The sequence below is a fragment of the Trematosphaeria pertusa genome (genome assembly GCF_010094035.1).
Source record: "Trematosphaeria pertusa strain CBS 122368 unplaced genomic scaffold BU26scaffold_2, whole genome shotgun sequence".
NCBI lineage: Eukaryota > Fungi > Ascomycota > Dothideomycetes > Pleosporales > Trematosphaeriaceae > Trematosphaeria > Trematosphaeria pertusa.
This window is the reverse complement of record NW_022987213.1, coordinates 3,270,792-3,295,909: the sequence shown is the minus strand read 5'-3', so window position 1 is coordinate 3,295,909 and position 25,118 is coordinate 3,270,792. Positions and strand designations below refer to the sequence as shown.

At 55.9% G+C, this 25,118-nt stretch overlaps 10 protein-coding genes across 10 annotated transcripts; 4 read left to right on the top strand and 6 right to left on the bottom strand.

Moving 5' to 3' along the window:
• The first annotated feature begins 95 nt into the window (after nt 1-95).
• BU26DRAFT_153352 (uncharacterized protein) lies at nt 96-3,350 on the top strand. The gene is made up of 2 exons (XM_033820019.1): nt 96-228; nt 278-3,350. Exon 2 carries the CDS (start codon nt 376-378, stop codon nt 3,310-3,312), a length of 2,937 nt encoding a protein of 978 aa, XP_033690281.1. The 5' UTR covers nt 96-228; nt 278-375; the 3' UTR covers nt 3,313-3,350.
• Nucleotides 3,351-3,628: 278 nt separating this feature from the next.
• BU26DRAFT_515012 (diacylglycerol O-acyltransferas-like protein 2B) lies at nt 3,629-5,757 on the bottom strand. Its single transcript, XM_033827962.1, has 2 exons — nt 5,037-5,757; nt 3,629-4,867 (listed from the first exon to the last, which is right to left on the bottom strand). Exons 1-2 carry the CDS (start codon nt 5,522-5,524, stop codon nt 3,853-3,855), a joined length of 1,503 nt encoding a protein of 500 aa, XP_033690280.1. The 5' UTR covers nt 5,525-5,757; the 3' UTR covers nt 3,629-3,852.
• Nucleotides 5,758-6,160: 403 nt separating this feature from the next.
• Nucleotides 6,161-7,396, top strand: BU26DRAFT_476046 (uncharacterized protein; the record flags this gene model as incomplete). The annotated part of the gene is made up of 3 exons (XM_033825560.1): nt 6,161-6,410; nt 6,510-6,647; nt 6,816-7,396. The coding sequence occupies 3 exons, from the start codon at nt 6,161-6,163 to the stop codon at nt 7,394-7,396; spliced, it is 969 nt and encodes a 322-aa protein (XP_033690279.1).
• Nucleotides 7,397-7,580: 184 nt separating this feature from the next.
• On the bottom strand, nt 7,581-10,631 carry BU26DRAFT_500867 (uncharacterized protein; the record flags this gene model as incomplete). The annotated part of the gene is made up of 1 exon (XM_033826529.1): nt 7,581-10,631. One exon carries the CDS (start codon nt 10,629-10,631, stop codon nt 7,581-7,583), a length of 3,051 nt encoding a protein of 1,016 aa, XP_033690278.1.
• A 2,204-nt stretch (nt 10,632-12,835) lies between these two features.
• On the bottom strand, nt 12,836-14,945 carry BU26DRAFT_515011 (MFS quinate transporter-like protein QutD). The gene is made up of 3 exons (XM_033827961.1): nt 14,617-14,945; nt 14,384-14,561; nt 12,836-14,332 (listed from the first exon to the last, which is right to left on the bottom strand). The coding sequence occupies exons 1-3, from the start codon at nt 14,665-14,667 to the stop codon at nt 12,951-12,953; spliced, it is 1,611 nt and encodes a 536-aa protein (XP_033690277.1). The 5' UTR covers nt 14,668-14,945; the 3' UTR covers nt 12,836-12,950.
• A 282-nt stretch (nt 14,946-15,227) lies between these two features.
• On the top strand, nt 15,228-16,503 carry BU26DRAFT_476040 (aldolase). Its single transcript, XM_033825559.1, has 2 exons — nt 15,228-16,069; nt 16,126-16,503. Exons 1-2 carry the CDS (start codon nt 15,329-15,331, stop codon nt 16,384-16,386), a joined length of 1,002 nt encoding a protein of 333 aa, XP_033690276.1. The 5' UTR covers nt 15,228-15,328; the 3' UTR covers nt 16,387-16,503.
• A 30-nt stretch (nt 16,504-16,533) lies between these two features.
• BU26DRAFT_537703 (NAD(P)-binding protein) lies at nt 16,534-17,798 on the bottom strand (the record flags this gene model as incomplete). The annotated part of the gene is made up of 4 exons (XM_033831426.1): nt 16,534-17,042; nt 17,099-17,164; nt 17,231-17,402; nt 17,472-17,798. 4 exons carry the CDS (start codon nt 17,796-17,798, stop codon nt 16,534-16,536), a joined length of 1,074 nt encoding a protein of 357 aa, XP_033690275.1.
• A 1,950-nt stretch (nt 17,799-19,748) lies between these two features.
• On the top strand, nt 19,749-20,849 carry BU26DRAFT_417197 (uncharacterized protein; the record flags this gene model as incomplete). The annotated part of the gene is made up of 1 exon (XM_033823189.1): nt 19,749-20,849. A coding segment is annotated over one exon (1,101 nt), but the record flags the coding sequence as incomplete, so codon positions are not given.
• A 76-nt stretch (nt 20,850-20,925) lies between these two features.
• Nucleotides 20,926-22,584, bottom strand: BU26DRAFT_417538 (uncharacterized protein; the record flags this gene model as incomplete). Its single annotated transcript, XM_033823207.1, has 1 exon — nt 20,926-22,584. The coding sequence occupies one exon, from the start codon at nt 22,582-22,584 to the stop codon at nt 20,926-20,928; it is 1,659 nt and encodes a 552-aa protein (XP_033690273.1).
• A 583-nt stretch (nt 22,585-23,167) lies between these two features.
• On the bottom strand, nt 23,168-24,812 carry BU26DRAFT_416252 (cytochrome P450 monooxygenase; the record flags this gene model as incomplete). Its single annotated transcript, XM_033823148.1, has 2 exons — nt 23,168-24,657; nt 24,707-24,812. 2 exons carry the CDS (start codon nt 24,810-24,812, stop codon nt 23,168-23,170), a joined length of 1,596 nt encoding a protein of 531 aa, XP_033690272.1.
• Between the last annotated feature and the right edge of the window lie 306 nt (nt 24,813-25,118).

Genomic DNA, 25,118 nt, shown 5'->3' with positions numbered 1-25,118 from the left:
TCGAGCCTTTCCTCGTGGGCCTTTCTGTTCGGGATTCCCATCGAGCCTTGTATTTCAGCTTTGCGCCTCGATACCTTCAATTTCAGGCTTCGCTCCCCCAATTGAGATTTTTCGGGGGTTGCCAGTGTACACACGCTTGACTTCTGACAACCTGATCCCAATCAGGAAACTATCTCGTGGAGTTGGGCCTTTGGTCGGACCTTCCATGGAACCTAGCCTTCATTCCAGGTAAGCAGTCCTGGTCGTGTCGCTTGCGCAGTGCTCACATCGATAGAAGAGCCCTCTCACGACCCTCCGCCGCGTAAACTAAATGGGTTGAAGGACTCTAGGACTAGCTTCCCGCAGCCTTCCCAAACTAAAACCCAAGTCGAAAGAATGACGAAACGTCACAGCCAATGGCCTTCCGCGGTGGATATGCCGCCTATGAAACTGACCCCGACTGTGAGAGTTGGGGATCGATACCCCGAGAAAGAAGGTCCCACCAGCCCCTCGCTTGATGCGAAGCAGTTCGACGAGTTATGGGAGGTCGTACGACAAGACTCGGATCGCCGACACGACACAACCGAACAGCCCAAATTGGACACAAGGCCCAACGAAGGCTTTACACAAACGCAACTAGAGAAAGTTGGATCCCGCGACCAGGACCCCGAGTTCTCTTCCACTTCGCTGAGAGACCTCTACCAACATGTTAAAAGCAATCCGCAGACGACTCGTTCGGATATTGAAGCTTTGGACAATTGCGTTCCTCGTAAAATCGTTGAGGATGCCCGCGACCGATATCAAAACTGCGTTCGACTAGGGAAAGATGAAGAGGCTCGTCAAGCCCTCGATGAAGGCTTGAGGAAGTTGGAAGAGTACAAAGACGATGACCACGTGGATACGACTCCTTGGAAGAAATCCATAGCAGAGCTGCTGATTGATCAAGGCCGCAAGGAGGAAGCCCGAGACCTACTATCGAAATGCCCGGCCCAGGTTCGAGGTACGCAGACCGCACGGCCAGAAGCAAGCCTTGAACACCAACGCATCGGACCGGATGACCACTACCAAGAGCTGCGGAATATCGCGCAGAATATTGACGATTTGGATCTATTTCGACGCGCGGAAGCTTGGGACAAGGCACTCGCAAGTGCTGGAACCCTATACGAAATTGATCCAACCTACTTCGACCTGAATCATCCCGTTGCCGGCTTCGATAAAATACGACGAGTTCTCCATTTGGGCTTACTTCATGAAATTGATGCGGAGCAAACCAAGAAGCCGAACTGGAGAGGCAGACTCCTCTCCGGCGCCCTGGAGATCTATAACCACGGTTGCCGTGCTCCTGAACTTTACGATGAGTTCTTGGATCCCCATGGAGCTAATCTCTGGCTTTTCGATCGTTCAGAGGGTGCGAACATATTCTTCTCTGCTGCTAGAATCTGCACCTATTTCGACAAAGAAGGCTTACTTGACGAAAAAGGCAAACCCGTAATGCCACCGCAGTTCCGACCCACGCTCACTGGACGTGACTGGAGACGCCAAGCGCTGTACTTCCTTGAACAAGGCCGATCGCGAGCCTTACTGGATTCTATCAGTCGCGGAACGGCCGTCACGGATAGGCAGCGGAGACTCCTTCAGAGAATGGTCAGAAAAGACCTGGCCAGGAACGACATGGCCTCCATTGCCGATGCTGCCGTCAGATCGATAAAGAAGAGGGAATCATCGGTTCCCACGCCAGCGCCAACGCCACCAAGAGATGATTCCGATCCAGCCGCCAAGCATCAACGCCTACCTTGTGTAGCTGAGCAGGAAGGGACCATGTCCGGGTGCTCCCGAAGACCCCAAAAACCGCCTTTTGCAAAGGATGGCACCCCATTGCTATCCGTAGAGACGTCAAACATAGTGGGAACCTCCACTAGCTCCTTCACAGCCTCCCCAGCCTCCGGGCTGGCCCCTCATGCCACTGAAGCGGAGCTTCTCGCCAACATGAAAATTCAGATAAGGTGGCGGAAAGCTCTCCTCTACGCACTCACGAAGAATCCCACCATCGGTGCCGTCTTACCCAGTGAGATTGAGGAGCTATTACCAAGTATACCTTCGGATACCATCGTTGTGGAGTACGCACTGGCCTCAGCGGCACCTTGCGGCGTAATGACCATAGTCGTTGCATCAGACGGCGTAAGAGCAGCCGAGTGGAAAAAAATAAACGCCGTCGAGATACAGCAGTGCATTGCCGATCTGCGCGCATCAATGCAGTCGTCGCCAACCAGAATGCGGGAGTCCACCAGAGCGATTGCCCTACCCAGTCCCAGTCCACCTAGACCAGCCCCGAGACCAGCCGGCCCTGAACGGAAGCGCTCCGCCGTCTTTCAGGAGCACTTGAACAAACTTCTGCGCGATGCCGTCGTCAGCCCCGTGGAACCTCATCTGCGAGGAAAGAAGAAGCTAATCATCATTCCTTCCGGCGACCTAGCCCACGTCCCATGGAACATCTTTTTCGACCGGCCCATTACCGTCGTCCCGAGCCTGAACATATGGAGTCGTCTACAGAATCAAGCAAACGCCACCACATACCAAGACCCGCGCGTCTCCGTCGTTAGCAACGCGCCGCAAGACAAAGAGCGCGTGAAGAAGAACCTCCCCGCCCTGCGCGACATCCCCTACTCGCGCATCGAAGCCCTCTACATCGCGAGACTGCACGCGCAATGGCCCTTCATCGCGGACGACAACGACCGCGAAGCCTTCGAAGCCGCGGCGAACGGCACCCAGATCCTGCACCTGTGCGCGCACAGCACCTTCGACCCGGACTCGCCGATGAGCTCGTCGATCCAGCTCTTCCGCAAGCCGCTCACCATGGCCGACTGGCGCGCGCTGTCCATCAAAGCCGACCTCGTCGTCTTCAGCTCGTGCCTGTCCGGCATCTCCAAGGCGTACGACTCCGGCAGCACGATCGGCTTTGCGCACACGCTGCTCGGCACGGGGACCAGGGCGTTCATGGGCAGTCTGTGGCCCGTGGACGATGCGGCGACGCTGCTGCTGATGGTCATGTTCTACGAGGCGATGCGGAAGCCGCTGCCGGCTGCGGAGGCGCTGTTCGAGGCGCAGCGGAGAATGAGGAGCTTGACGGAGGCGGACTTGCTGGAGCTTATTGATGAGCTGGAGGACGTTGCGGATGATGTTGGCGTGGGGAGTTTTGTGATTAATCCTAGTTACTGGATTGAGCAGCTGCGGAAGCTGGATGTGAGGGAGCTGGCGGAGGAGAGATATTGGGCGGCTTTTGTGCTGACGGGCTATGGGTCGAGGGCTATCTACCCACCAGCCATGGGGGAGTGATGAAATGACAGAAAAAAAGCCCCACCAAAGAACTCCCTGTCTCGTATTGAGAGACGGCATCGCTGTTTCTGGTGCACTAGAGATCCTTGGGATCTACACGTTTGTAAATACTACCACTCTTGCTTAATTTATGCACCTTCATAGAAGGCTTCGACTCCACCCCCGCACCCCCACTCTCTTTTCCTGTACATATAGGCTCTCCGCGATGCTTTTCCCAGGAGCGGCGGGAAAAGGTGTCAGGTTCTGAGTTCGCCAGCAGTACGCATTGCGGAACCCAAGACAATGGAAACGAATCACGAGCAGAGTCAGCGAGTACTTTCAGCCAGTAATGCAATTCCTATTTCCCTTAAAACCCATGCTATGCTCCAATAATCCCAGTATTTTCAGTGGGAGCTATACGTGAGCCAACCACCTAGACCAACCATTTGTACCCGACCCGTTCCCACCAGACCGTACGTAACAAAAAACCGTTAACAAGTACAAAAGCATAACAATAGCGTACAAAAGCCCCCCAGACGTGCAACGGCAAACCAGCTTCGATCACTCAATAATCTTCAGCTCCTCCGTTCTCTGCTTGGCGAAGGTATCCTTGAAATCATTCCATAAGCGCAAGAGCTCCTTGATGTACTCCTCATGCACCTGCTGAACATAATCCTTGTCGGGATGCTTGTTCTGGATGACGCGAATGGGTCGGCCAACGACGATGTTCATGGGTCGACGATAGGGCATCATGCCGACGTCGTAGTTGAAGATGCCTCGCGCGTGGAAAAGAGGAATTGTCCAGCCCGCCATCTTCTTCACGAACAATTGCAACTTGTGGATGTAGGGGTGCGCACGCGGGTTGAGCTGCTCGTAGATTTCATTTTCGCCGAAGCCGAGGACGGGCACAAGGTCGGCCCCCATGCGTATGGCTAGTTTAACGAAGCCTTGTCGACGGCGGACCACGAGGCGCATGGTGCCGGGCTGGGCGTCGAGCGATTCGCGGGCACCGCCGACGACGATGGTGATAGCGCGGCCCATTCCCTCCCCGTTCTTTCCACCTTTCGACAGGATATTCTCGCATGAGTCGCGCGAGACAGACGCGAGGCCCATGCGAAGCGCATACTCGCGGTACAGAGGTAACTTGAAGTTGCCGTCCAATGTCAAGAGTGTATTTGTGATACCCGGAAACAGCTGCGAGAAACCCAAAGCTTCGGTCGCGAACGCAGCGAAGGCTCCGTGAGAAATGATGCCATGCGGGTGGTAACCGAAGATGTATTTTCGCGTAGGTTCTAGCTCCTGTGAACGGTGGAGGCGTGCAGGGAAGTAGGACGCGAACAGCGACCAGACTTTGGATCTCCGGCACCACTCGCTGCGGAAGGAGAGCTCGCCGGAAGTGCCGGCATTCGAGAAGAGGACGTAGAGGGTATATGGGAGCAAGATCGGCCAGAGTATAGGTATGGTGCACAGGAAGAAGAAGATGGAGACGAGACCGGCGATGCTGAGCGTATGCATGAGAACGGCGAGGGTCTGGAGCCGGCGCTGTAGAGGGACATTGAGAGGCGCGTATCGGATTCTGCAGTAGTGTTAGCCAGCATTCTCATAGGCTTTCGGCCAGCAGAGAGCATGTGGGGTAGGCGACAGGTAGGCTGTCTTCCTACCCTTGGATTTTGGCGGTGCCGCGAGACGTCAACTGCCAAAAGAGGTCCTGAATCTCTGCCGGAGGCCCTAAAGGCTCTACGTACTTGCTCCTATGCCAACCCGCGCCCGCCTGTCGCCCAGACTTGAGCTCCGAGTTCCTGCGCATCGGCTTTCGATCTGTCCGGATGTCCTTCTCGTAGTCGTCCGAGGGCTTCACGCTCGTCAAGGGCTGGCCATTGCTGTCGGCGTGCTTCTCGTACACGTCGCTCTGGACGCGCTCACCATGCTTCTTGCCAATGGACCCATTCGACTTGAGCGACGTTTTCCGGCGATGGGCTCGCGCAGGGCTCTTGGGACTGCTGTCTACGCCCTCGCCCTCGTACAGCTCTTTGTCTTCCTCTGAGGGTATCCTGATCTTGCCATTGGCCTTCATATTCTGCACATTCTTCGAAACGCGCTCCTTGGTGCTATCTGCCTGACTTTCATGCGATTGCTCCTCGACGGCTTGTTCGGCCGCAGCGGCATACGACTTGGGCGGGAGGTCCTGTGCGGCGCGCTCGTCGGGCTGCGAGGGCTCTGCGTTGAGCGACATGGCGAGCGATAGACGGCGATGGCGAAGATTGTAAGAGTGAGGGCGAGGATGCTATACCGACCGGGTCATCGCGTTATTTTGTTGGGGGAGGTGGTGCACGGTTGAGCTTGCCCAAGCTTCTGCGCGAGACGGGGATGACGTCTTGTCGGTCGCCGTGGCCGGAAGCCGTGACCTCAACATCATGGGCACCGCATTCGGGTCCCCGAGCGGTTATGCTTCAAAGAGACAGTTCCATGGTTATTCGCTCCTCTGGACCCGATATTCACATGTATATTCGCAGTGCTGGTGAGCAATCAAGATTGACATCGTTCGAATCTGGTCTAGCGTGTGTGGCGCAGGTGGCTGGTGAGCCGAGGCAGTTTCCCGTCAAAGACCGCACCTTTCCACGCCTCATCGCCACACTTCAACACCACGCACTCTATGGTCATTCGCTACTTCCAGAGCACATCCGCATCGATGCGATGACTCCACTCCTTGTGTATATCCTGTCACGTTTCGAGTCCTCTCTCCCGCCCGGCTGACCCGTTGCTGCCTTGGTGTCGACTCATTCCCGCCGTCGTGCTTGATATACCAGCCAACTCCCTGGGCTTCAACCGGCCGAATACAACGAAAGAGTAGGGGAGGTGCTGCTACAAGATGTCGTTCCAAGCCACAGCCGCTCGCTCATCTCGGATCAAGAAGACAAGAAAACTAAGTGCCGCGGCCGCCATGGGTCTACGGCGTGTCACGTCCTCGCCATCGTCAGCCAGTCCCCGAAAAAAGTCTCTACAATCCGCAAAACCCCCCGACTTTGACAAGGACGAGAAGCTGGATGATACGGGCGTAATAGCCTCTCTCGCCGCCGACCTCAATTTCCGTGATGTGCCGCAGTACATGGAATACATCCGTAACAAGATGTTCAGCGACATCCCTGAGAAAGCCGCTGGCATGAACTCGACGCGGATTGCCGAAGTCTTGAATTTCCGGAAGTCTCTCCCGCCCATAGTTACCATAGCGCATATCGATGCTTTGAGTGTCTCGCCGACCAGGACGGAGCGCGAGATCGTGGAGCTCGCGCAGGCAGGCATTTTGCGCAGAGTGACGATACCGCACCGAGGCGTTGGCGCCGCCGCCGTTGGCGACGGTCTTGCTTCTGTGCAGGAATGGCATAGACTGGTCCGGTCTCACCCGGGCCTCGCTGAGGACTTGCAGTGTGAGTATGCCATCGCTGAGTGGCAATTCCTGGTGGTCTAATGCAAGACAATAGCCAAATACATACTGGTCATGAACGCGAACCCAACATCCACAACAGTACCCAACACCGCCTTCACACCTCCAGAGATCTCCGCACTCACAGCCGCCGGATTCCTAACCACAACAACAGCCCTGGACACGCGTTCCTCACTCTTCGCCGCTCCAGGCGCCGGAAGTCTTTCATCTCTCTCAACCGCTGGATCGCGCCACGCAGCAGGCTCCCTAGGCGCCGTCGGCGGCGCCTCAGCCTCGCACCACATTCCCGGCGGCCTACCAGGCCAACGAACAACCGCAGCTGCTGCTTACTACAACTTCTCACTACCAAATACCGGGTCGCACATCAAGCTCCTCATCGAAGCCCGCACGCATCTCATCGGCTTGCTCAAGAAATCAATGTACAAGGAAGCGCCCCTTGATGTCCTGCGCGAGCGGTGGGACGGCGGCGTCGTGGGGAAGGACGACGTCGCCGAGAGGAAGAAGGCTAGAGGCGAGTTTGCGGGGATTCTTCCTGGGCGGACGAAGAAGTGGAAACAGTTCCATGGCCTGCGGTTCGAGTGGATTTTGGAGGAGTGCGTGGGTGCGGGGTTGGTGGAGCTTTTCGAGACGGGTAGTGTGGGTACGGCAGTGAGGGCGGCTTGATAGGTCAGCGGACTTTTCTTGCGTCTCAGCTTTCTCGCCTCGTTTTCTATGGTCGCATAGTTACGTTCTAACAACGTACTTTTTATTATAGGCTACGTATATACATAGCCTCTCTCGTCGCCCTCTCACAGTTTCCCAAGACTAGATCGCAATGCGAACCCTGAGGATACAACAGAGCGTCTAATCACATCGAACCCGCCACATCCATATCATCCTTATCGTTGTCGTCAGCCCCCTTCCAGCCACCATTCTCACCATCATTATCCTCCTCCTTCACCCTCTCCTCTCCGTCCGCAGCAGCCTCAATCTCGCTCCTAGCCTGGTCCCGAAGCTGCTGCAGCTCCCTCTCCTGTCGCTCCCTCAACTCTCGGTATGCGGTGGTCACTTTACCCTCCAGCTCGCTGATCTTATCATTGAGTTGCTGCGTCTCCTTGTCATGCTTGTCCTTAAGCTCTTGCTCCTTCCGCTGCAGGTCTTGGATCCGATCGTGAAATCCTGCTACACACGCGCGAAGGAGCCATTGAGGGACGTAATCCTCGCTAGAGGAACGAAAAGATGCAGGCTGCTGATTGGCCAGGCCTGACTGGTTGCCAAAAGCCTGCACGGTATAGCCCGTCGGCTGATGGACCGGATCGACAGACGAGTTCGCCTGCTGGCTGCGAGAGGCTTGTTGGAGCTGCTGTTGGGCCGGGTTTGGAAGAGCTGCTGGCGAAGGGAACCGTCCATATCCAACATTCTGGGACAACCCATTTTGCGGCAATGGCTGCTCTTGGACGCGGGCCGCCTGTACCTCCCTCTGTAACCGTGCGATCCACGAGCCTATCGAGGCTCCTAGAGCAGATCTAGCGGTAGGGTATCTATTGCCATAGTAGGCCCGGAGCGGATTATAAGCGGAACGGACTTGGTTGTTCGACGGATCTCCAGCAGTAGGGTTAATGTTTGTGGCGGCGTTTGACTCCTGAGGTCGATATGCTGCAGTCTGACCCGAGGTAGATGCTCCATATACTGTGCCTGGTAGCGTCTGCTGCACGTGGGCATGCTGCTGCGAGATACCAGACTGCGCCATGCTTGCCAACAAACGCTGAGGCTGTGAGGCCGATGCTCCATATACTGTACCTGGAACCGCCCGCTGCACATGGGCACTCTGCTGGGAGACGCCGGATTGCGGCGTGTTTGCCAGCCCAGGCTGAGGCTGCGATGGCACCGATGCTGCGCGTGCTCGAGCTTGGTGGCCTCCTTGAACCGCGCCCTGTCCTGCCTGCGTCATCGGACGACCCCTCGCTGGCTGTCGTACATCGGTGAGAGGGAACTCTTCGTTCACCCTCTGAATCCATTGCGCTTCGACCTCAGGATTATTGAACCAGGTCGACAGGTGCCCGCCGCGCAATTGGATTCGCGCCCAAGCCAGCTCTGTATCGTCCGGCTGGCGCCCATTCGTCGTAGTGAAAAGGCTTCGCAGATGCATCATCAGGGTTGCCTGGCTCGCTGTCATTCCCTGGTGTAGTGCAGACACGGCGGAGGAGCTGGGTAAGGACTGAGGTGCGTCCTGAGGCGTGTTTGTCGGTGCGATGACGGTCTGCTGTCCGGAATATGACATTAGACGGGAGGCGGAGACTGAGCGTTGAGCAGGCACCGCGGGAGGCGGTTTCCGCAGTGCCCCAGTCTGGGAGAATGTCCCTCGTGATGGCGGCTGACGACCCGCTGCCCTCGCAGCCTGGCTTCTGGCTTGTCTCGTCTCCAGATCAGTCTGCACTAGCGCGCGTGGATCCAGTCTACCGCGGGCTGGTGAGGCGTCTACTTGCTGGGTAGACGATGACGACAGTCGGGAGGCGGATGCTGAACGCTGATCTGAGACTTGACGCAGTGGCAGTGGTGCAGGGAGTGAAAATGTGCCGCGCGGCGGAAGACGTTGAGCCGCTTCTCTGGCCGCCTCCTTCTCGGCTTCTTTCCTCGCCAGCTCTGCCCTCAATATGTCGTATGGGTCGATTATCCCACCGGTTATGGCTGGCCACTCGGGCTCGGCTGGACGCTGCGCTTCGGTCTGCGCAGATGTTCCTGAAGACCCACGACGCCTCTCTGCTTCCCTCAGAGCCTGCCACCCGGCATTTATACTATCTATCTCAGCCTGCAATGGCGCTCCCGAGCCTAGTATACTGCTGTCCGATACTGACCGTGCGTGTGGCGCTGGACGCGATGCACCAGCATGGCCCCTACCCCTTGATGCTAAGCCCGCGCGTGCGAAAGGATCAGGATGGAAACGTTCCGGCACCGTCAATGGCGATGTCCTGTCATCTTGTTTCCGCTTGTTGGCGCCATCCTCGAGATTTGCTGGCTTAGACTTGGGCGTCGGTTGACCGGGCATACCTTCTTCGACTAAGAAGAAGGTCTGTCCTGGGCTGGGCCAGCCCATTGAGGTCGAAGTCTGTGTCGAGTCGCTAGCTCCCGCTGGATTGGACGTAGGAGCCAGTCCGCTGGACTCTGGCGCCCTGGAGGGTGCACCGACAGGCGCTGGAGCGCTCGTGGATGCATAGCTGGACACTGGACCGCCAGAATGGGCGCTGGAAGTAGGCCACCTGGAAGAGCTGGAGGGTGTCTGCTTGTCTGCCTGCGAAGGCCCGGAGACCTTGGGATATGGTGTCTTGAAGACATTTTCGTCAGTGCCGTCATCCGAGTCCGCTGCTTCGCTGCCCCCGTTGTCACTGCTCAAGATGATGATGTCTTGAGGCGTCGGCTGCGCTTGTCCTTGACCTCCGGTGCTGGTTCGTCGATTATTGCCGGGAGCGCTTCTCGCTGCTTGACCAGCATCACCGGCGCGCGCGGAGGGACGGCTGCTGACGTTCGGGTTGGGGTTGCCGATACTCGCGATGTTGTGCGCCGTGGTGTGGATGCTGAGAGTGTCCTGGGAGGGACGACTACCGTAGACACCGCTAAATGCGCTGGCAGTGTCACCGGTGTGCGTCGCTGCACCACCGCTGTTGTTGCTGTTGAAGTTGGCGCTGCCGCTACGCGTACCCACTGTTCCATCTAGACGCGTCGTCGCACCCGCGTTGTTGACCACTCCGGGGAAGGTACGACCGACTTGGGCACTGCCCGATGCTCGAACAACATTCGCGGTCTCCGCCGACACACTGCCGATATTTCGATTGATCATTCCGAACGCAGCGTCTCCAACAGCCTGCGCCGGTTCGTGTCCTTGCTGTTTACGCTCCAGCTCCTCAGGCACCGGTCTGGCCATCTTGAGCACTGGCCGGTGTATCCGTCCGACACTTCGGCAGTTTGTGTCAGAAATGCTGTCAATGATACTCGGGAGACTTCCTTACCGTTAATAGCTAGGCAGACTGGACTGCGATATGGTGCAGCGGTGCGGCTGGAAAATTGTAGTCTGAATATTGGGAAGGGAGTGGAGTGGCCCGCGCGTTGTCGTGTGATGTTGTGACATCGTCGCGGAGGGAAAGAGAGGTAGTCGCGGCAACGACTCGGGGTGTTTGGGATTTGCGAGACTCGGAGGGTTAAGCGAGGGGGTTGGCGATGGTTGGAGAAGGATTAGGGCGGGGGAGAGGTAGAGAGGTTGTGTTGGAGACAGTTGGAGTAGATGGGATGGTATGGAAAAGATTAGAATGAAGCAGGGAAAGGGGTGACAAAGTAAGGGAAAAGAAGATAGGGAAGTAACAGGCGGAAACATATAGGTAAGTATCTGGCGCCTTTTTCTCCCTTGAGACTTTTATTCAACTCTGATGCTGATGCTGGTATCATCTAGGAGGCCCAAAACCCAGATGCTTTTAGCACGCCATGTTAATCTACGGCACACAGTCCTAGTGTCTTCTCACCAACGCATAGCGAAAAGGAGCGTTGCCTCATTCCAAAGCGTCAGTTTCCTTATACGCGATCCACTTCTAACCCACTAATCCTCCTTCGCTGTTTTCTCCATCTCTTTTATCACTACCATCAGCGGCTTTCCCTTCAGCTTGTCGAGCATCATGCGATACATATCGCTTATGCCACCAAAGGACCCCGCCTCCGCGATAGCCTCGACCTTGTCCCACAGAACCGTATTCTTCTCGTAAAGGTCAGAGTAGGAGAAGTGCATGCCGGATACAACGCGCTCCAGCTTTTCGATCTTCCGTGTCAGCGCCTTCTTGATTTGTTTTCGCATTTCCTTTTGCTGGTACACCTGCGCCTTGAGCTCGGCGTCCTTCTCGCGGACAGTACGTCGGTGGCTTCGTTTCAGGTCGTCAATACCCTTCTGCTTCAGTGCAGCGTCTTCCATGGCTTTGTCGAAGTTCTTCCGATCGAACTTGATTCGGTATTCTAGCCCTTGTTTCTCGAGCTCGGTGATTTTGGTTAGCTTTTTTTGCTCGTAGATGTCCCGGACGAGGTCTAATACTTCTGCATTCAGTTTGCGGATCTCATCTTCTTGGGTCTTAGTGTTGTGCTGATGCTTCGTTCTCTCTGCCTTGAGTTCATCGATGTCTTCTCGAAGTAGCCCGGCTTCCTGAGTAAGGAGGTTGACCTGCTCCCGCATGCCCTCTTCGTTCGCACTGTAGATTTCTTCCTTCTTCCTGAGTGCGTCCTCAAGCTCGGCAATACGTCCCTGCATGTCACTCTTCTCTTTCTCTGCCCTCTCCTCTGTCCACAGTGCTGTGGCACGCGCTTTATCCTTCTCTCTTTCCTTCAGTTGTGCCTCGACTTCCGCAATCTTATCCTTCAACACCTTACTCTCAGCCACGCCAACTGTGCGGTGCTTCTCAGGTGCCTGGCTGGCTGCTGTTGTAAGTGCATCTTGCGTAGGCGAAGTTGCGCTCGGAAGTCGCACCTGTTGATGGACTGAGCTGACACTGCTTCTACGCTTTTCGCTCTTCACGAGGGACGTAGCGTTAATGATAGCAGTATCTTCTGACGCATTCCGCTGGTCGGGTGTTGAGGCGGCTTGCAGTGGGAGGCTTGTAACGAAGTCAGGCTCGGGTGTGACGAGGCTGATAGGTTCGATGATTTCGAGCTTAATAACGCTCGGGGAAATAGTGGATGCTAACTCGTCCGCCGCACCCGGCTCGGTTTTAGGTGAGGCGCTCTCTGCTTGAGCGTTGTCAACAGCCACACGCTTTGGCTCAGGTTGGTCGCTGTCATGCGGAGGTTCGCGTTTGATGCCGATCGCGCTCGCGAGTTCGGTGGCGTTGTCCTCGCCGCTTAGCTCGCCGCGATGCCGCAGAGAGTATCGCATTGTTAGTGATGTGGTGGGCGAGCTGAGGTTTCTAGAAAGAAACCAACTCGTTCGGGCAGATGGCACGCTGGCGGTGCGAAGGTGGGGTGGCTGAGAAGTTGCAGAGATGTTTGCGTATGGTACGGGGAACAAAGTTCGGGTGGGGCTTGGCTACTACCTCGATGGGTGGTGAAGGTGAAGTGGAGGTTAAAGACTAAAGACGGGGAGCAAAACGGGAAGGAGCGACTCTGAGCGATTTCCTCAAGCATCCCGCTACCATTGCTTAGCAACACTGCTTTCTTAAACATTATGCCTAGGTAGCTTCTCTTACATCCTTCAGAGTACGAATATCAGCCACTACGCAACCTCCCTCCTATCCACCTCAACATGCGCCTCTTTCTCGTGCTCACTGACGTCATCCGCCTTGCCGTCCGGAACAGCCAGCGGCGACTGCCTCTCAAATCCAAACAAATGGTCCATCTGGTCGATACGCAGCCCTTTCGTCTCGTGGATGAAGAAGTACGCATATATACTTGCGCAAATCAGACACGATGCGAAGAACACGTACACGCCCCATTCCATGCTCGTGTACATACTCGGCAATGCTCGCGTAACGACATAAGTCCAAAGCCAGACACTCATGCCAGCAAAAGGACCTGAAATCGAACGAAGCGAAGACGGGAAGATCTCAGCTGAGATGATCCAAGGGAGACCGTTCGCGCCAAAGGACCAGGTCGCGCCGAATATCATGATCATAGCCGTCGCGCCCTTACCTCCGGCGACAGTGGAGGCGGATTGTGAGGCATCGGTGCTAGGTTTGCCCACAGCGATGTATACAGCCAGGTAATATTGACAGAAGGCGCACGCGAGCGAGGAAACAATCCATGGCCACTTCCGCCCGAACTTGTCGATGAAGAAAGTGAAGAAGATGATGGAGCCGATAGCCTTGATGAGGCCGTATATGCCGGTCCAGAAAGTGACATCCGTCAGGCCGATGGACTTGAAGATCGTCGGAGAGTAGTAGTTGATGGCGGCAGCACCGGACCACGCTTGCCACATAAACATGAGGAAGACGAGCACGAAGCGATTGCGCATCCCTTTCAGCATACTCTCCCTCGCCGCGCCCTTCATGATCTGCCCTAGCGTCGCCTGTTCGTTGCCGGTGAGCGCAGCCCGCTCTTTGGCGATCTGGTCCTTGATGAATTTCACGTCTTCGGCGATGTATGGGTGGTTCTCTGGAAGCATCCGGATGTAGCTGTACACCTTATACGCCTCGTCGTCCCGGCCACGCTTGAGCAGCCACGTGGGGCTCTCCTTCAGGACCGGAATCATCAGCGCAAGAAGCCCAGCTGGGATCAGCTGGACTGCCATTGGAATTCTCCATGCAATCGTTTTCGTTGGATCGATATTATGGACAATGCCGTAGTTGATCCAAAAGCCAATCACAGCACCAGTCTGATAGAAGGATTCAAAGAAACCTGTGAGACGACCACGGATAGCTGGTGGCGAGATTTCAGCGATGTAAATTGGCGAAACTGCTGCGATGCCGCCGACACCGAGGCCGGTGAGCAGACGTCCGGCGTAGATGAGGCCAAGAGAGTGAGAGGGCGCGGTGCCGATAGTGCACAGGATAGCGCCGACGATGAAGATGATATCGGAGATGATGACGGCCATGCGACGGCCGAGGAGTTCCAGGGAGAAGAACATGAAGAGCGCGCCGAAAAAGCCGCCGGCAGAGTCTAAAGTTTGTAAGTACAAGCGAATCACATTTGTACGCGTCACAGGCTTACATATAGATGTAAGGTTGCTCGACACATCGTTCTGCTCCTTCGTGCTCATCTTATCCATCCCAAAGTCGCGCTTGAAGCTCTTCTGAGTGATCGTGGTTCCGATGAAGGCAGAGTCGTAGCCATAGGCGAGCACGCCCATGGAGATGACCAAGGCAGAGGCATAGACCCTCCAGTTGTACTACGGATATGTCAACTCTAGCTTAACACGTCATTGAGAAGACGGTACTACTCACAACTTCCGAAGGCGTCGGCCTATCCTCCTTCGCGCGAGCGAAACCGGTCATATTGGCGGACGAGGCTGCGAATGAGTTCAAGGTCGCTTCCAAATCTGGGGGCCTGCAGAACCCACGATGCGGGTTCCCCAGAGTCGGGACGGTGGTCCTTTAAACCATCGCATCATCCCGACCAGACGGACGTAAGAACAAGAAGAGACTCATGGGAGCCGAGCGCGCGTCAATCGAAGCGGGGAATACGAGTCAGGCTAGCCCAACCGAGAAAGGACGTTTCTCGCCACCCAACGCCATCCCGACCTCCTCAGAACGCGACGCGTGCGCAATTGTCCATGGAGAAATCAGATGGGGACCCCAGGTAGCGCGATCCTCCACATGGAGCGTAAGGCCCTCGGATGGTGGGATGTTTGTGGAGTGCAAGCGCTCGAGGCGAGTCAGGAGAAAGAATCTGCTCGGTAGAGCTTAGCCCGAGGGAGTATAACGCATCCGAGCAGAGGCAACGGAGCACGATGATTGCATCGCATCAGCTTCGCTCGTCGCATACGCTAAAGATAACATTCACCCAACAGCTAATGCCGCGGGTCGGCAAACTTCAACACCCCACGCATCGGCGGGCTCGGAATGCGGTCGGAACGCATGGCGGAAGAAATGGAGAAGGTCAAAACGAACGGTGCTCCCACTTCCGGAAATACCCCCAAGGACTGCAAGCCTTCGCATGACTTCTTCCAAAATGCCTTCCAATGAAACTTTCTCCAACGGCACCAATAGCACAGCTTCCATTCAATATGCATTCCCGCCAGGCATCCACGTTCCGTCTTTGACATTCTTCAAGAACGATGACCAGCAAGAGATAGATTGGGAGACTCAGGAGAAGCACTTCGACTTCCTAGTCTCAAACGGCCTCCATGGCATCGTCATCGCTGGAACGAACGGCGAAGCGGCGACGCTCACATCTGACGAGAAGATGCGGCTCGTCCAGAAAGCGAGGAATACTGCCCAACGACTCGGGAGAGGAGACCTGCCCATTACGCTTGGTGGCGTAGCAGGTTGCACGCAGGACGCTATCCAACAAACTGTCGAAGCCAGAGATGCAGGAGCAAATGCATACCTCGCTCTCGTACCATCGTACTTCCACTTCGCCATGGACCAAGCCGCCATTATAGCATTCTTCCAGGAGCTGGCAGACGGCTCACCCATCCCTATCGTTATCTACAACTTCCCAGGTGTGGTTGCTGGTTTGGATGTCAATTCTGAGATGCTAGAAGTGCTCGGAAAGCACCCCAACATCGTGGCGGTGAAGCTTACGTGTGGTGGCATCGCCAAGGTCTCGAGGATATCTGCGGCTTTCAAGAAGAGCGAGTTCGTTGCACTAGCGGGACAGAGTGATTGGTTGATTCCAGCATTGAGTGTCGGCGGTGTGGGGACGATTACTGGTGTTGCGAATTTGTATCCGAAGGTAAGCCTTCTTCTTCTTATTACAACCTGTTGATTTGATATACTAACTCCAATCAGACTTGCGTCGAGATGTACAACCTCTACCAAGCCGGCAAGCTCGCCGAAGCGTCCGCCCTGCAAATCAAGCTCTCCGTCACGGAATGGGGATTCGGCAAGGGCGGCATCAACGGCACGAAGTGGGTCGTTGCAAAGAAGAGGGGGTATCCAGAGACGAGTGCCGACTGCAGGAGGCCGTACCCGAGGTATACGGATACGGAGAAGAGGAAGTGGATCGTGAACCAGGTTTCCGGGCTAGACGAGATCGAAGCATCGTTGTGAGAAAGAACGAGCTACGTATGGAGAGGATTCTCATATCGACATAGCATTTCTCCGGCGCAGGGCTTTATAGACCGACACGTTGCATTCCAAACCGCCAATATAGACCTTTCTTCCCACACCCACACTCCAGTCCCCCTAGCTACTCCACTACAACCCCGCCCTCTCCACCCTCCGCCCCTCCTCATCAAAGCAAATCTGCCTCCCCGTCCGCATCGCCTCCTGCAACCACGCCCCAATCTGCACCGCCGTCACCGCATTCCGCAACTCACTCGCCCCGCGCACCTCCCCGCCCTCCAAGCACGCCCGCGTAAACTCATTCGCCTCCCGCACAAACGCGCCCTCAAACCGGCCATAGTAGTCCCGCGGCACGCCCCGCGTAACGCCCCCCTCGTGGTACAAGTTCACCAGCGAGTCCTGCGGATTTAGGTTCACGCTCACTTTGCCCAAGGTGCCGATTACCTCTGTCACGTCTTCCTGCCCGTGCGCCATCATCCGCGAGCAGTAGTAGTACGCGATTTGGCCGGAGTGGAATTCCACGATGCCGATCGCGTTGTCGACGTCGCTGTGCTGGGCGAGGCCGGGTTGCACGGCGATGAGGCCGTGCGCGGATATGCGTTTGGGGATGATGGAGGGGCCGAAGAATAGGAGTGTGAGATCTAAGCGTGGATGGTTAGTGCACGTGATAGGTTTAGGGTTGGGAGTGTGTGCGTACCTATGTCGTGGACGGACATGTCGACGAAGACGCCGCCGGACCAGGCGGCGTAGTCGACGAAGAAGCCTGTGGCGTTTTGTTAGTTACAACGGTAGAAACGAAGGGAGGGCGATCAATAGGTAAGATACTCACCGGAGGGATCATGCACATCACATGTCTGGGAGCGGAGAATAGTCGGGCGGCCGATGAGGCCCTTCTCTACTTTAGCATAAGCGTCGCGGTAGCTGTCATCAAACCGGCGACTGAAGCCGCACATAACCGTGAGATGCGGCCGTTTCTTTGCCTCCTCGACTACTTGCTTGCACTACGCCTCACGCACGCACTTGTCAGCACGCATCCCATCCCACCACCCCCCCTGGATGCGCAGACATACCACGTCGACACTCGTGCTCAGCGGCTTCTCACACAGCACGTGCAGATCCTTCTCCATAGCCTTGATCGCCTCCTCAGCGTGCACACTCGTCGCAGTCCCGATCACCACAGCCTCCAGCCCCTCGTGCAGGATCATCTTATCGTAGTCGTCGTAGAGAGTCACGCCGTACGGTTCGAGGTGCTCTTTTCCCCACTGGAGTTCTTTGGCGTCGGGGGAGAAGGCGGCGACGAGGTGGGCGCGGGGAGTCCTGTCCAGGAAGTTTATGGCGTGGCGGGCGCCCATGCGGCCGAGGCCTGCGACTGCGACGCGGAGCTTACGGGGCGCCATTTTGGAGAGTGGAAGAAGTCTGGAAATTTCGAAGGGTTGTGAGGAGCGGATGGAGAGAAGCGGAGAGGGACTGGGAATGCGGCGTGGGGAGCGAGCGAGGAGGGCATTTTTATATTTCTGTGCGATGCGCTATGCAGGTTTTTCTACGCCTTCGGGGGAGATTTTCGCAGTGTCCTCCATGTCTTTTGAACAATCTCATTGGCGAACGGTGGGCTTCGGAGGAGGTTTCTGCCGCTGTTCGCGTGCTGGGCGATCAGATCAGCTGCGGATGGTGCATTATGCGAGGCAGCTAGGCTCGCAGGAGGTTTTTGCTGTTGTAATGTGCGCGCGGGCGGGGAGGTCGTTGGTGCTTTTATCTCGGAGGAGGTTTTCGCACGCCGGAGGAGGTTTTTGCTCGTACGGAAGTGCATGTCACGCGTTGGAGAAGCTGCATGAAGGGACCCACAGCGGTCTGCATTGCGAGGAAGGTTTCCGCGTATCGATAGCTCTTTTCTGTTCCATGGTACGCGTGGCTATGTCAGCCGGGTTCTACGTTGAGACGAACACGGAGCGCTCGAGGAGGTACAGCCAGTCAGTCTTCAGGGTCGAGATGAATGTTATCTCCAGCAAGCATTGCAAATGCCATTTTGTTGGACATACCAGTCTCGAGCGCGTTGCGAGACGAAGGAAGCGTCGGAACTTCGGGAAGCTGACATCGGTTCGGCAGTTCACCGAGCTTGCTATTTTGGGGCTAGCGCAGAAACCTGGCCCTCAGATCTGGCACTGCGGAACGACTTACTACGTTTAGGTATATCCTCGTTCGGAAAACTACCCCACAGAGAAAGCGATCACTACCCGACGCCATGCACTCCCGCCCCGAACGTGGTCATGCCCCGGATATCGAACCCCAGAAATGCGGGGTCACCGGCTCCCCGGCGTCGTCATGCAAAAACAGTTCGGAATCCCGCGCTCAAACGTAGCAATCGATCAATCCCTCACTCCACTCATTCAGTCTCGTCGTGCGAAATATATTGTAAAAAATATGCGCCAAAGGAGCGGCTGGTGAGATTGCTCAGGCCCACCCACGGAGCCCTAACATAGCGGCTAATTCTCTTCTCCATAGTAAGGCCTGTCGCGAACGTCATATCAAATGTATGCAATTCCGAGCGAGTCCCAGGTGCCTATCCGCTGGGTGATGGGATGGATGGGGATTTGTCTTTCGCGGCAGAGCTGAGGGACTTTGCTAGGCGTGAAACTTCGCGATTCGGAGAAGTGCAAGTATTGCACTGAGCGGAAAAGGGCTTGCATCAGGGGAAACGCATTCCGCTTTCGCCCCGTGACGGCGGTCAAGTTCAACGCGGGAGAGGACGTGGGGTCTGCGGAGCAGTCGTTGGAGTTTAAGGGGGGCCAGACGTGGGTGAACATTCCGGCGTCGTGTGGGTCCAACCCGCCGTTAAGCTCACTGCATGCAACTGACCCCTGTGCTGAATAGTGCGCTTCATACCACCGAATACCGAGGACGATGATGAAATCCTGGAGCCGGGCCCTGAGGCATCTGAAGATTCGGGTTTGGCGCTCCAGCAGACAATTGATGAGACTTTCGAGACCGCGGATCCCGTCGACGACTCCGGGACGATATTCGCTTTCACGGGACGGGGCTCGCCCCGGGCGCTTCACGGAACGGAGTCCCATGAATCACATGGCCTTCGCACATACATCGATTACTCTGCGAGTCTACCTCTTCTACCACCTATCCACGACGTACTCAATTCCCAATCATCGGCGGAGAAAGATACAGTCCACGCCGATGCATCGCATGATACAGGACAGGGAAACACGCCGGACGTACTAGCAGCGATTTCCAACAAGGGTAACTCGCCCTCATTGACGAAGAAGAGTCCGTTCGACATCAACCAAACCTCCCCGTTCTCCAATTCGGCATTCTCGGCAGCATCATCGCTCAATCCACGCTGGCCAGTCAGTAATCCATACGAAGCCCGCCTCCTGCACCACTTCATCGTGCATTGTACCAACTGGATCGATGTCTGCGACCCGCGTCGACACTTTGAAAAAGAAGTGCCAAAACGCGCAGCACAGTTCCCAGTCATCCTCAATGGCATCCTCGGCCTTTCAGCACGACACCTATGGCTCATGGGCAAAGTCGAAGAAGACCACTCCCAGACATACGTAGACCAATGTCTTCAAGCGCTCATCGTAGCCCTCGAAGATCCCCTCGCGCACTGGGATGAGAACTTCCTCGTCGCCGTCATCCTCTTGCGCCTGCATGAAGAAATGGGCGACGCAGACGAGCAATGCCATCACTTCGGCACAGCACGCATCCTGAACTCTATCTCTTCCTTCGCAGCCGACGGCGGCCTGCGCGAGTCCGCTAGCTGGGTCTCACTCCGGCAGCACATCTACGTCTCCCTCACCACCCAACAACCGCTCAATCTCAGCCTAGAGAATTACCGGCACTCCTCAGTGTTCCGCGAATATGACGACGAGTCGTGGGCGAACCGGATAATATTCCAATTTGCAACGGTCCTGCAGTACGTCTTTGACGACGTCGACGGCGCGAACTCGCTCACACGCGAGAAATGGGCTGAGCTCGACGCCGATGCAGAGGAGTGGCAGCGCACAAAACCCTGGACCTTTTCGCCTCTCTACCCCGATCCCGAAGCCGGGACGTCCTTCGCAGGCAGTTGGCCTGATCTGCCCACCGCGCAAGGTGTCGTGGCCGTCGGCTTGCAGTACTACCATCTGTGCAAGATCCTGCTCACCATCTACTCGCCGCACGCCTCGCTCGTCGGTCTGGCTGGTGTTCGCGCACGGAAGGCGACGGATGCGGCGATACGGAAACATATTCGGATGACGATTGGATATGGCATTAGTAATAGCCACTGCGCGAATGCGATGTTTCAGGGCAGTCATATTTTGAGTGCGTGTGGAGCGTACATCGTGGATAGGAGAGAGCAGGATGCGTGTGTAGAGTATTTGGAGAGCGTGCAGCGGTTGATTGGGTGGAGGACGGATAAGGTGTTGGCGGATTTGAGAGAGCAGTGGTCGGGTTGAAGAAGTCGATCTCTTCCTTCACGTCGTTTTGAGATCCTGCTCTTAGCTAGGCTGAACGAAAGCCTTCCCTACCTGCTCAGACAATCGCGAAATGATGACTGGCAAAATACTCCTGACTCACACTTCTCACGTCAACTCTCCTCTTTCCTTCGTCCTGCCGTCTCTGTACTTCCTCGAGCAAATCCGCTGTCGCTTTCGCATTCGTGGCAATACTCTCGAGCCCTCTGATACTTTCAATAATCCACCTCCTCTCCCCCAAATCATCCTCTTCACAACCCCACATCAGTAGCGGCCAGAGCAAGTTCACCGGTAAGCTTTCGTCCGTCTGCGCCATGAGGTGTGCGAGCCGCTTAATGTTCGCGATTGCGGAGTTGACGTCTTTTGTTTTTGGGTACTGCACGTAAGCGACGCGGTGGAGGTGTAGGAAGGAGGCGTAGTAGTTTGCAAGGTAGGTCCGGAAGCTGCGGGTTAGGGCTGCGGCGAGGTTCTTCGCGAGGTGCTTTTCGGTGAGGTTTCCGGCCACAGCGTGGTCCATGAGTGCGGGGCGTTGGCCGTAGAGGGCATGCAGGTCGATTGATATTTGCGCTGCGAGTGCCATGACCTCAGTCTCATCCTGGACTGTTCCACGGCTGCGGTGCCACGGATCGATGCGCGTGATGCGGCCGACGAAGGATTGAACCTTTTGGTAGAAAACGATGCCCGGGTGGTACAGCACGTCGAAAAGGATCTCTTCGATTTCGGTGTCGAGGGTTTCGGGTTCCGAAGTAGGGTTTGCGGCTGGGGATGCATCGAAGAGTGTTTCGTCTGGGTCGGCGAGGAAGAGGCCTTCGCCTCCAGCAGTCGACACAGCACGAGCATCCAGAAGACGTAGCCAGGATATTAAACGCCTTTCGGGGACAGAGAAAGAGTCTTTGTCAGCATTCTGTATGAGATTATAGGCTTCTCGTAAGTTTGCGTGGGCCCTCGGAAGGGTCTCCGTAAGCAGATCCGTATACGTGAGCAAGAATATAGAGGCTAGGATATACTTGAGTGCATCCTTCCCTTGATCTTCCCCTTTCCTCCTTTTTGCTAGAGCACTTGATAGCTGCCTGGCCGCGGTATCGTAGAGCGGCCGCCAATCCCGTCTTGTCTCATCGCCCAACCCACTTCTTCGCATCTGCATCGCTGCAAAAGCCATGATCGCAGACTTTACAATAGATGATTCCGTAGCCATGGTGCCGAAAAAGGCTCGCGTCGAGGCCCACTTCGGCCCGATCTCGACCGGAGTTAGGATGGGTGGCATGAGCATCTGCAGGAACGTATTGATGAGGAAGTCATCATCACCTGAGACATGCGGCTGGCCCTCGGTAGAGAATGGCGATGTTGAGTTCGGATCCGGCTGATGCGCGGTTCGTTCTGGGATCGAGTTGATGCTGCCACCAGGTCCTCTCGCAGGCGGCGGATGCGGGCCAGACGACTGGTGTCCGAAGGGCAGCTGATGGATTGGCGGAGGTACGATGTCTAACGGAGCACTTGAGCCTGCCATCGCAGGATCCGATGGCCATGAGTTAGGGCTCAGGAGCATTGCCTCGTCCCAAGTGCCAATGCCTAACGGGCCCGAGAAATCGAAGAACGCATTCCCATTGAGACCGAAGCCGTCAAGGGACGGCAATCCAGGGTTGAATTGCGGCGTGATTGGCGTTTGCGAGCTTTCTGTAGCCTGCGACTGGGATGAACCAGGCGTGCTGTTGCGCATTGGCGGTGGCCGATTCCAAGTACAATCCAGGTTCAATCGTTCACAATGACCGCATCGCGGTCGCCGCTCGTTGCATCTGACCTTCCTTCGTCTGTAACACGTTAGCCCTGCCATGCTCGATTGCACATAGGACTTACCGGCAAGCATTGCAGCCGTTCTTTGATCGCGCGGGACGAGGAGCCGGTGGAGGCTCATTACCTGGAGTGGCCGGCGCCTGTTCTTGAGGCGCGGCTTGGGCCATGCGAAGTTGTTAACGCCCATGAACCGCATAGGGGCTGGTTTTGGGGAAAGGAGACGTCAACTAGATGACTACTAATCTTTCGTGGAGGCGGCCGCTACATGACTCGTGAGTGATCCGTGGATGGCCGGGGAGTGCGGGGACCGAGGTAGCTCCATCAGGCTAGCGTATATGAGAGCACACGTGATTAGAAATACTCTGTGTCGAAAGTGACACCAGTGACACATTCACTGTTGGTTTGGACGCAGTCTTCATTATGTGAATACTAAAACCGCTACCGAAGAACTGAAGGAAGCAGCAAAATGCCCCAATTCTCGTCTGAAACCGATGACATAACCCGCTTCCTCAACCGCTTAGCACGCCTTTTCGCTCTCTTCTCCACACCTTGACCGGCATCTCTCCGAGAATCCAGTTCATCGTCTCCAGTCTCTCAATCTGCCAATCTGGATTGCTTAACGCGAATCCGTATCTCCTCAGCACGCTGGCTAGCACCACCGTCTGCTCTAAGTACGAAATGTTGCGCCCGATGCAGCCTCGCGCTCCCGCGGAGAACGCAAGGAAATAGGGCTGAAGCGTTTTGCCTTCTTCACCGAGCCATCGTTCCGGAATGTACTTGTCGGCTTGCGGGAAGATTGATTCGTTGCGATGCGCGACAAAGGCGGATATGGATAATGAAACGCCGCCGGGAATGTAGTCGCCGAGAACATTGATTCCATCAGGGGGCGTCTCTCGGGGCAGGCCCTGTGGTGTAGGTGGGAAGAGACGGAGTGATTCATCAAGGCAGGCGCGCAGATAAGGGAGGTGTTTCACCTTGTCATACGCGATGACGCCACTCTCATCATCTTCGTCGTCGTCCTCGAGCGCTGCATCGATCTCCTCAACAAGCGTCTTCATGATGGGTGGGTTCTTGATGAGTTGGAAGAGGACGTTTGTCATGGCGATAGCAGTCGTCGCGGAGCCAGCATTCATCATGATACTGACTTCGGCAACAATCTCGCCCCATTCAAGATTGTTCGGATGCCCGTTCTTATCCTCCATGAGCGCTTGGAAAAAGTCATCAAGCTTTTCGCCCGCACGATACCTCCGCAGACGCCGATGCGCCAGCTCGACCGGAATACCCTCCCAGTCCTGCGCGAATTTCCCCATGCGGCCATAGAAGGGAATGACGTTCGAGATCTTGTTGATGAAGGGATACCACTCGTACGGCCAGATGAGGAGAGACTGCTTGCGAGCGTTCTGGTACAAGCTATCTCGGAAGTCGCATTCATAAGTCGTTCCGTTAGTCTTGCGTCCGACAACACGATCGTGACCGCGGTCAAGGAAACCCAGCTTCTCGGAGAGACCGATGTCTGCGATGGCATCGAGGGTGAAAAAGTTGGTCCACTTTCGGTAATCCACATTCAGGTCTTCCGGCTTCGGGGTTTCGCCTGGAGCCAATGGCGCCGTGCAGCATTGATCGAGGTGTGCCATCAGCTTTACGGTCTTGTCGGCTACTTTGTGCTCCCAACCCTCGAGGTTCTTGATGGCATAGGCGGAACTTAAGAGCTTCCTCTTGCGGGCGTGGTCGTGCTTATCGATGACATCGGCCAGATGGTAGTGGGAGCCAGAAGTGATGACGTAGGATCCGTCCTTTGTGCAGGGTGTGTTGTGGCCGTAGATGTCCTTGATGGCCCGAAGGTCACCATAAGAGAGGGAATTCGGGCCGGTTCGAATCACTGGGTACTTCTGGTGTAGTTTCGCAAGATACGTTGATCGCGCGCCACCGTGCGCAAGTACCATGAACGGGATCGCGGATATGCCCGACAGCGGGTGCATATTCGGATATCGACGAAGTCCTGAAGAGGTCAGTCATATTTGGTTCTGTGGAGGGTCGATCGAACGGACCATTTCTGTCGCGAAAGTAAACAACAACAGGGTATATGACAAAATACGCAAACAAGCAGACACCCAAGGCGGCCGCGTACGGTGACGAGACGATTGATACAGTCATTCCGACAAAGGTGTGAGTACAAGAAGAACTTCTGGTTTGAGCTTCTGACAAAGTCGAAAGATAGTCCGAGATCTTAAAGGGGGTTGCGGAAGCGTCTTAAAAGCCTCCTTGGAGAGTGCCCACAGAAGTGCCAGCAAACGATTCTCATCTCCATATTTTTCGAAGGGCGGGAGCATACCACATGTGGAAGTACGCGGAGAACCCTTCCACATCGGCTTGGATCGCTAAACGGGCCGAGCAACACTCATACGTGGAGGACAGCGGGGAGCGATCGCGGGGTCGAGGGCCAGACCATCAATAACGCCT

Coding starts and splice junctions, on each gene's coding strand:
- BU26DRAFT_153352 (XM_033820019.1), top strand. CDS start 376: ATGACGAAACGTCACAGCCAATGGCCTTCCGCGGTGGATATGCCGCCT.
- BU26DRAFT_515012 (XM_033827962.1), bottom strand. CDS start 5,524: ATGTCGCTCAACGCAGAGCCCTCGCAGCCCGACGAGCGCGCCGCACAG. Junction 4,868..5,036: donor GCGGGTTGGCATAGGAGCAA/GTACGTAGAGCC, acceptor ACACTACTGCAG/AATCCGATACGCGCCTCTCA.
- BU26DRAFT_515011 (XM_033827961.1), bottom strand. CDS start 14,667: ATGACCGGTTTCGCTCGCGCGAAGGAGGATAGGCCGACGCCTTCGGAA. Junction 14,562..14,616: donor GGCCGACGCCTTCGGAAGTT/GTGAGTAGTACC, acceptor ACATATCCGTAG/TACAACTGGAGGGTCTATGC. Junction 14,333..14,383: donor GAGCAACCTTACATCTATAT/GTAAGCCTGTGA, acceptor TACAAACTTTAG/ACTCTGCCGGCGGCTTTTTC.
- BU26DRAFT_476040 (XM_033825559.1), top strand. CDS start 15,329: ATGACTTCTTCCAAAATGCCTTCCAATGAAACTTTCTCCAACGGCACC. Junction 16,070..16,125: donor TTGCGAATTTGTATCCGAAG/GTAAGCCTTCTT, acceptor AACTCCAATCAG/ACTTGCGTCGAGATGTACAA.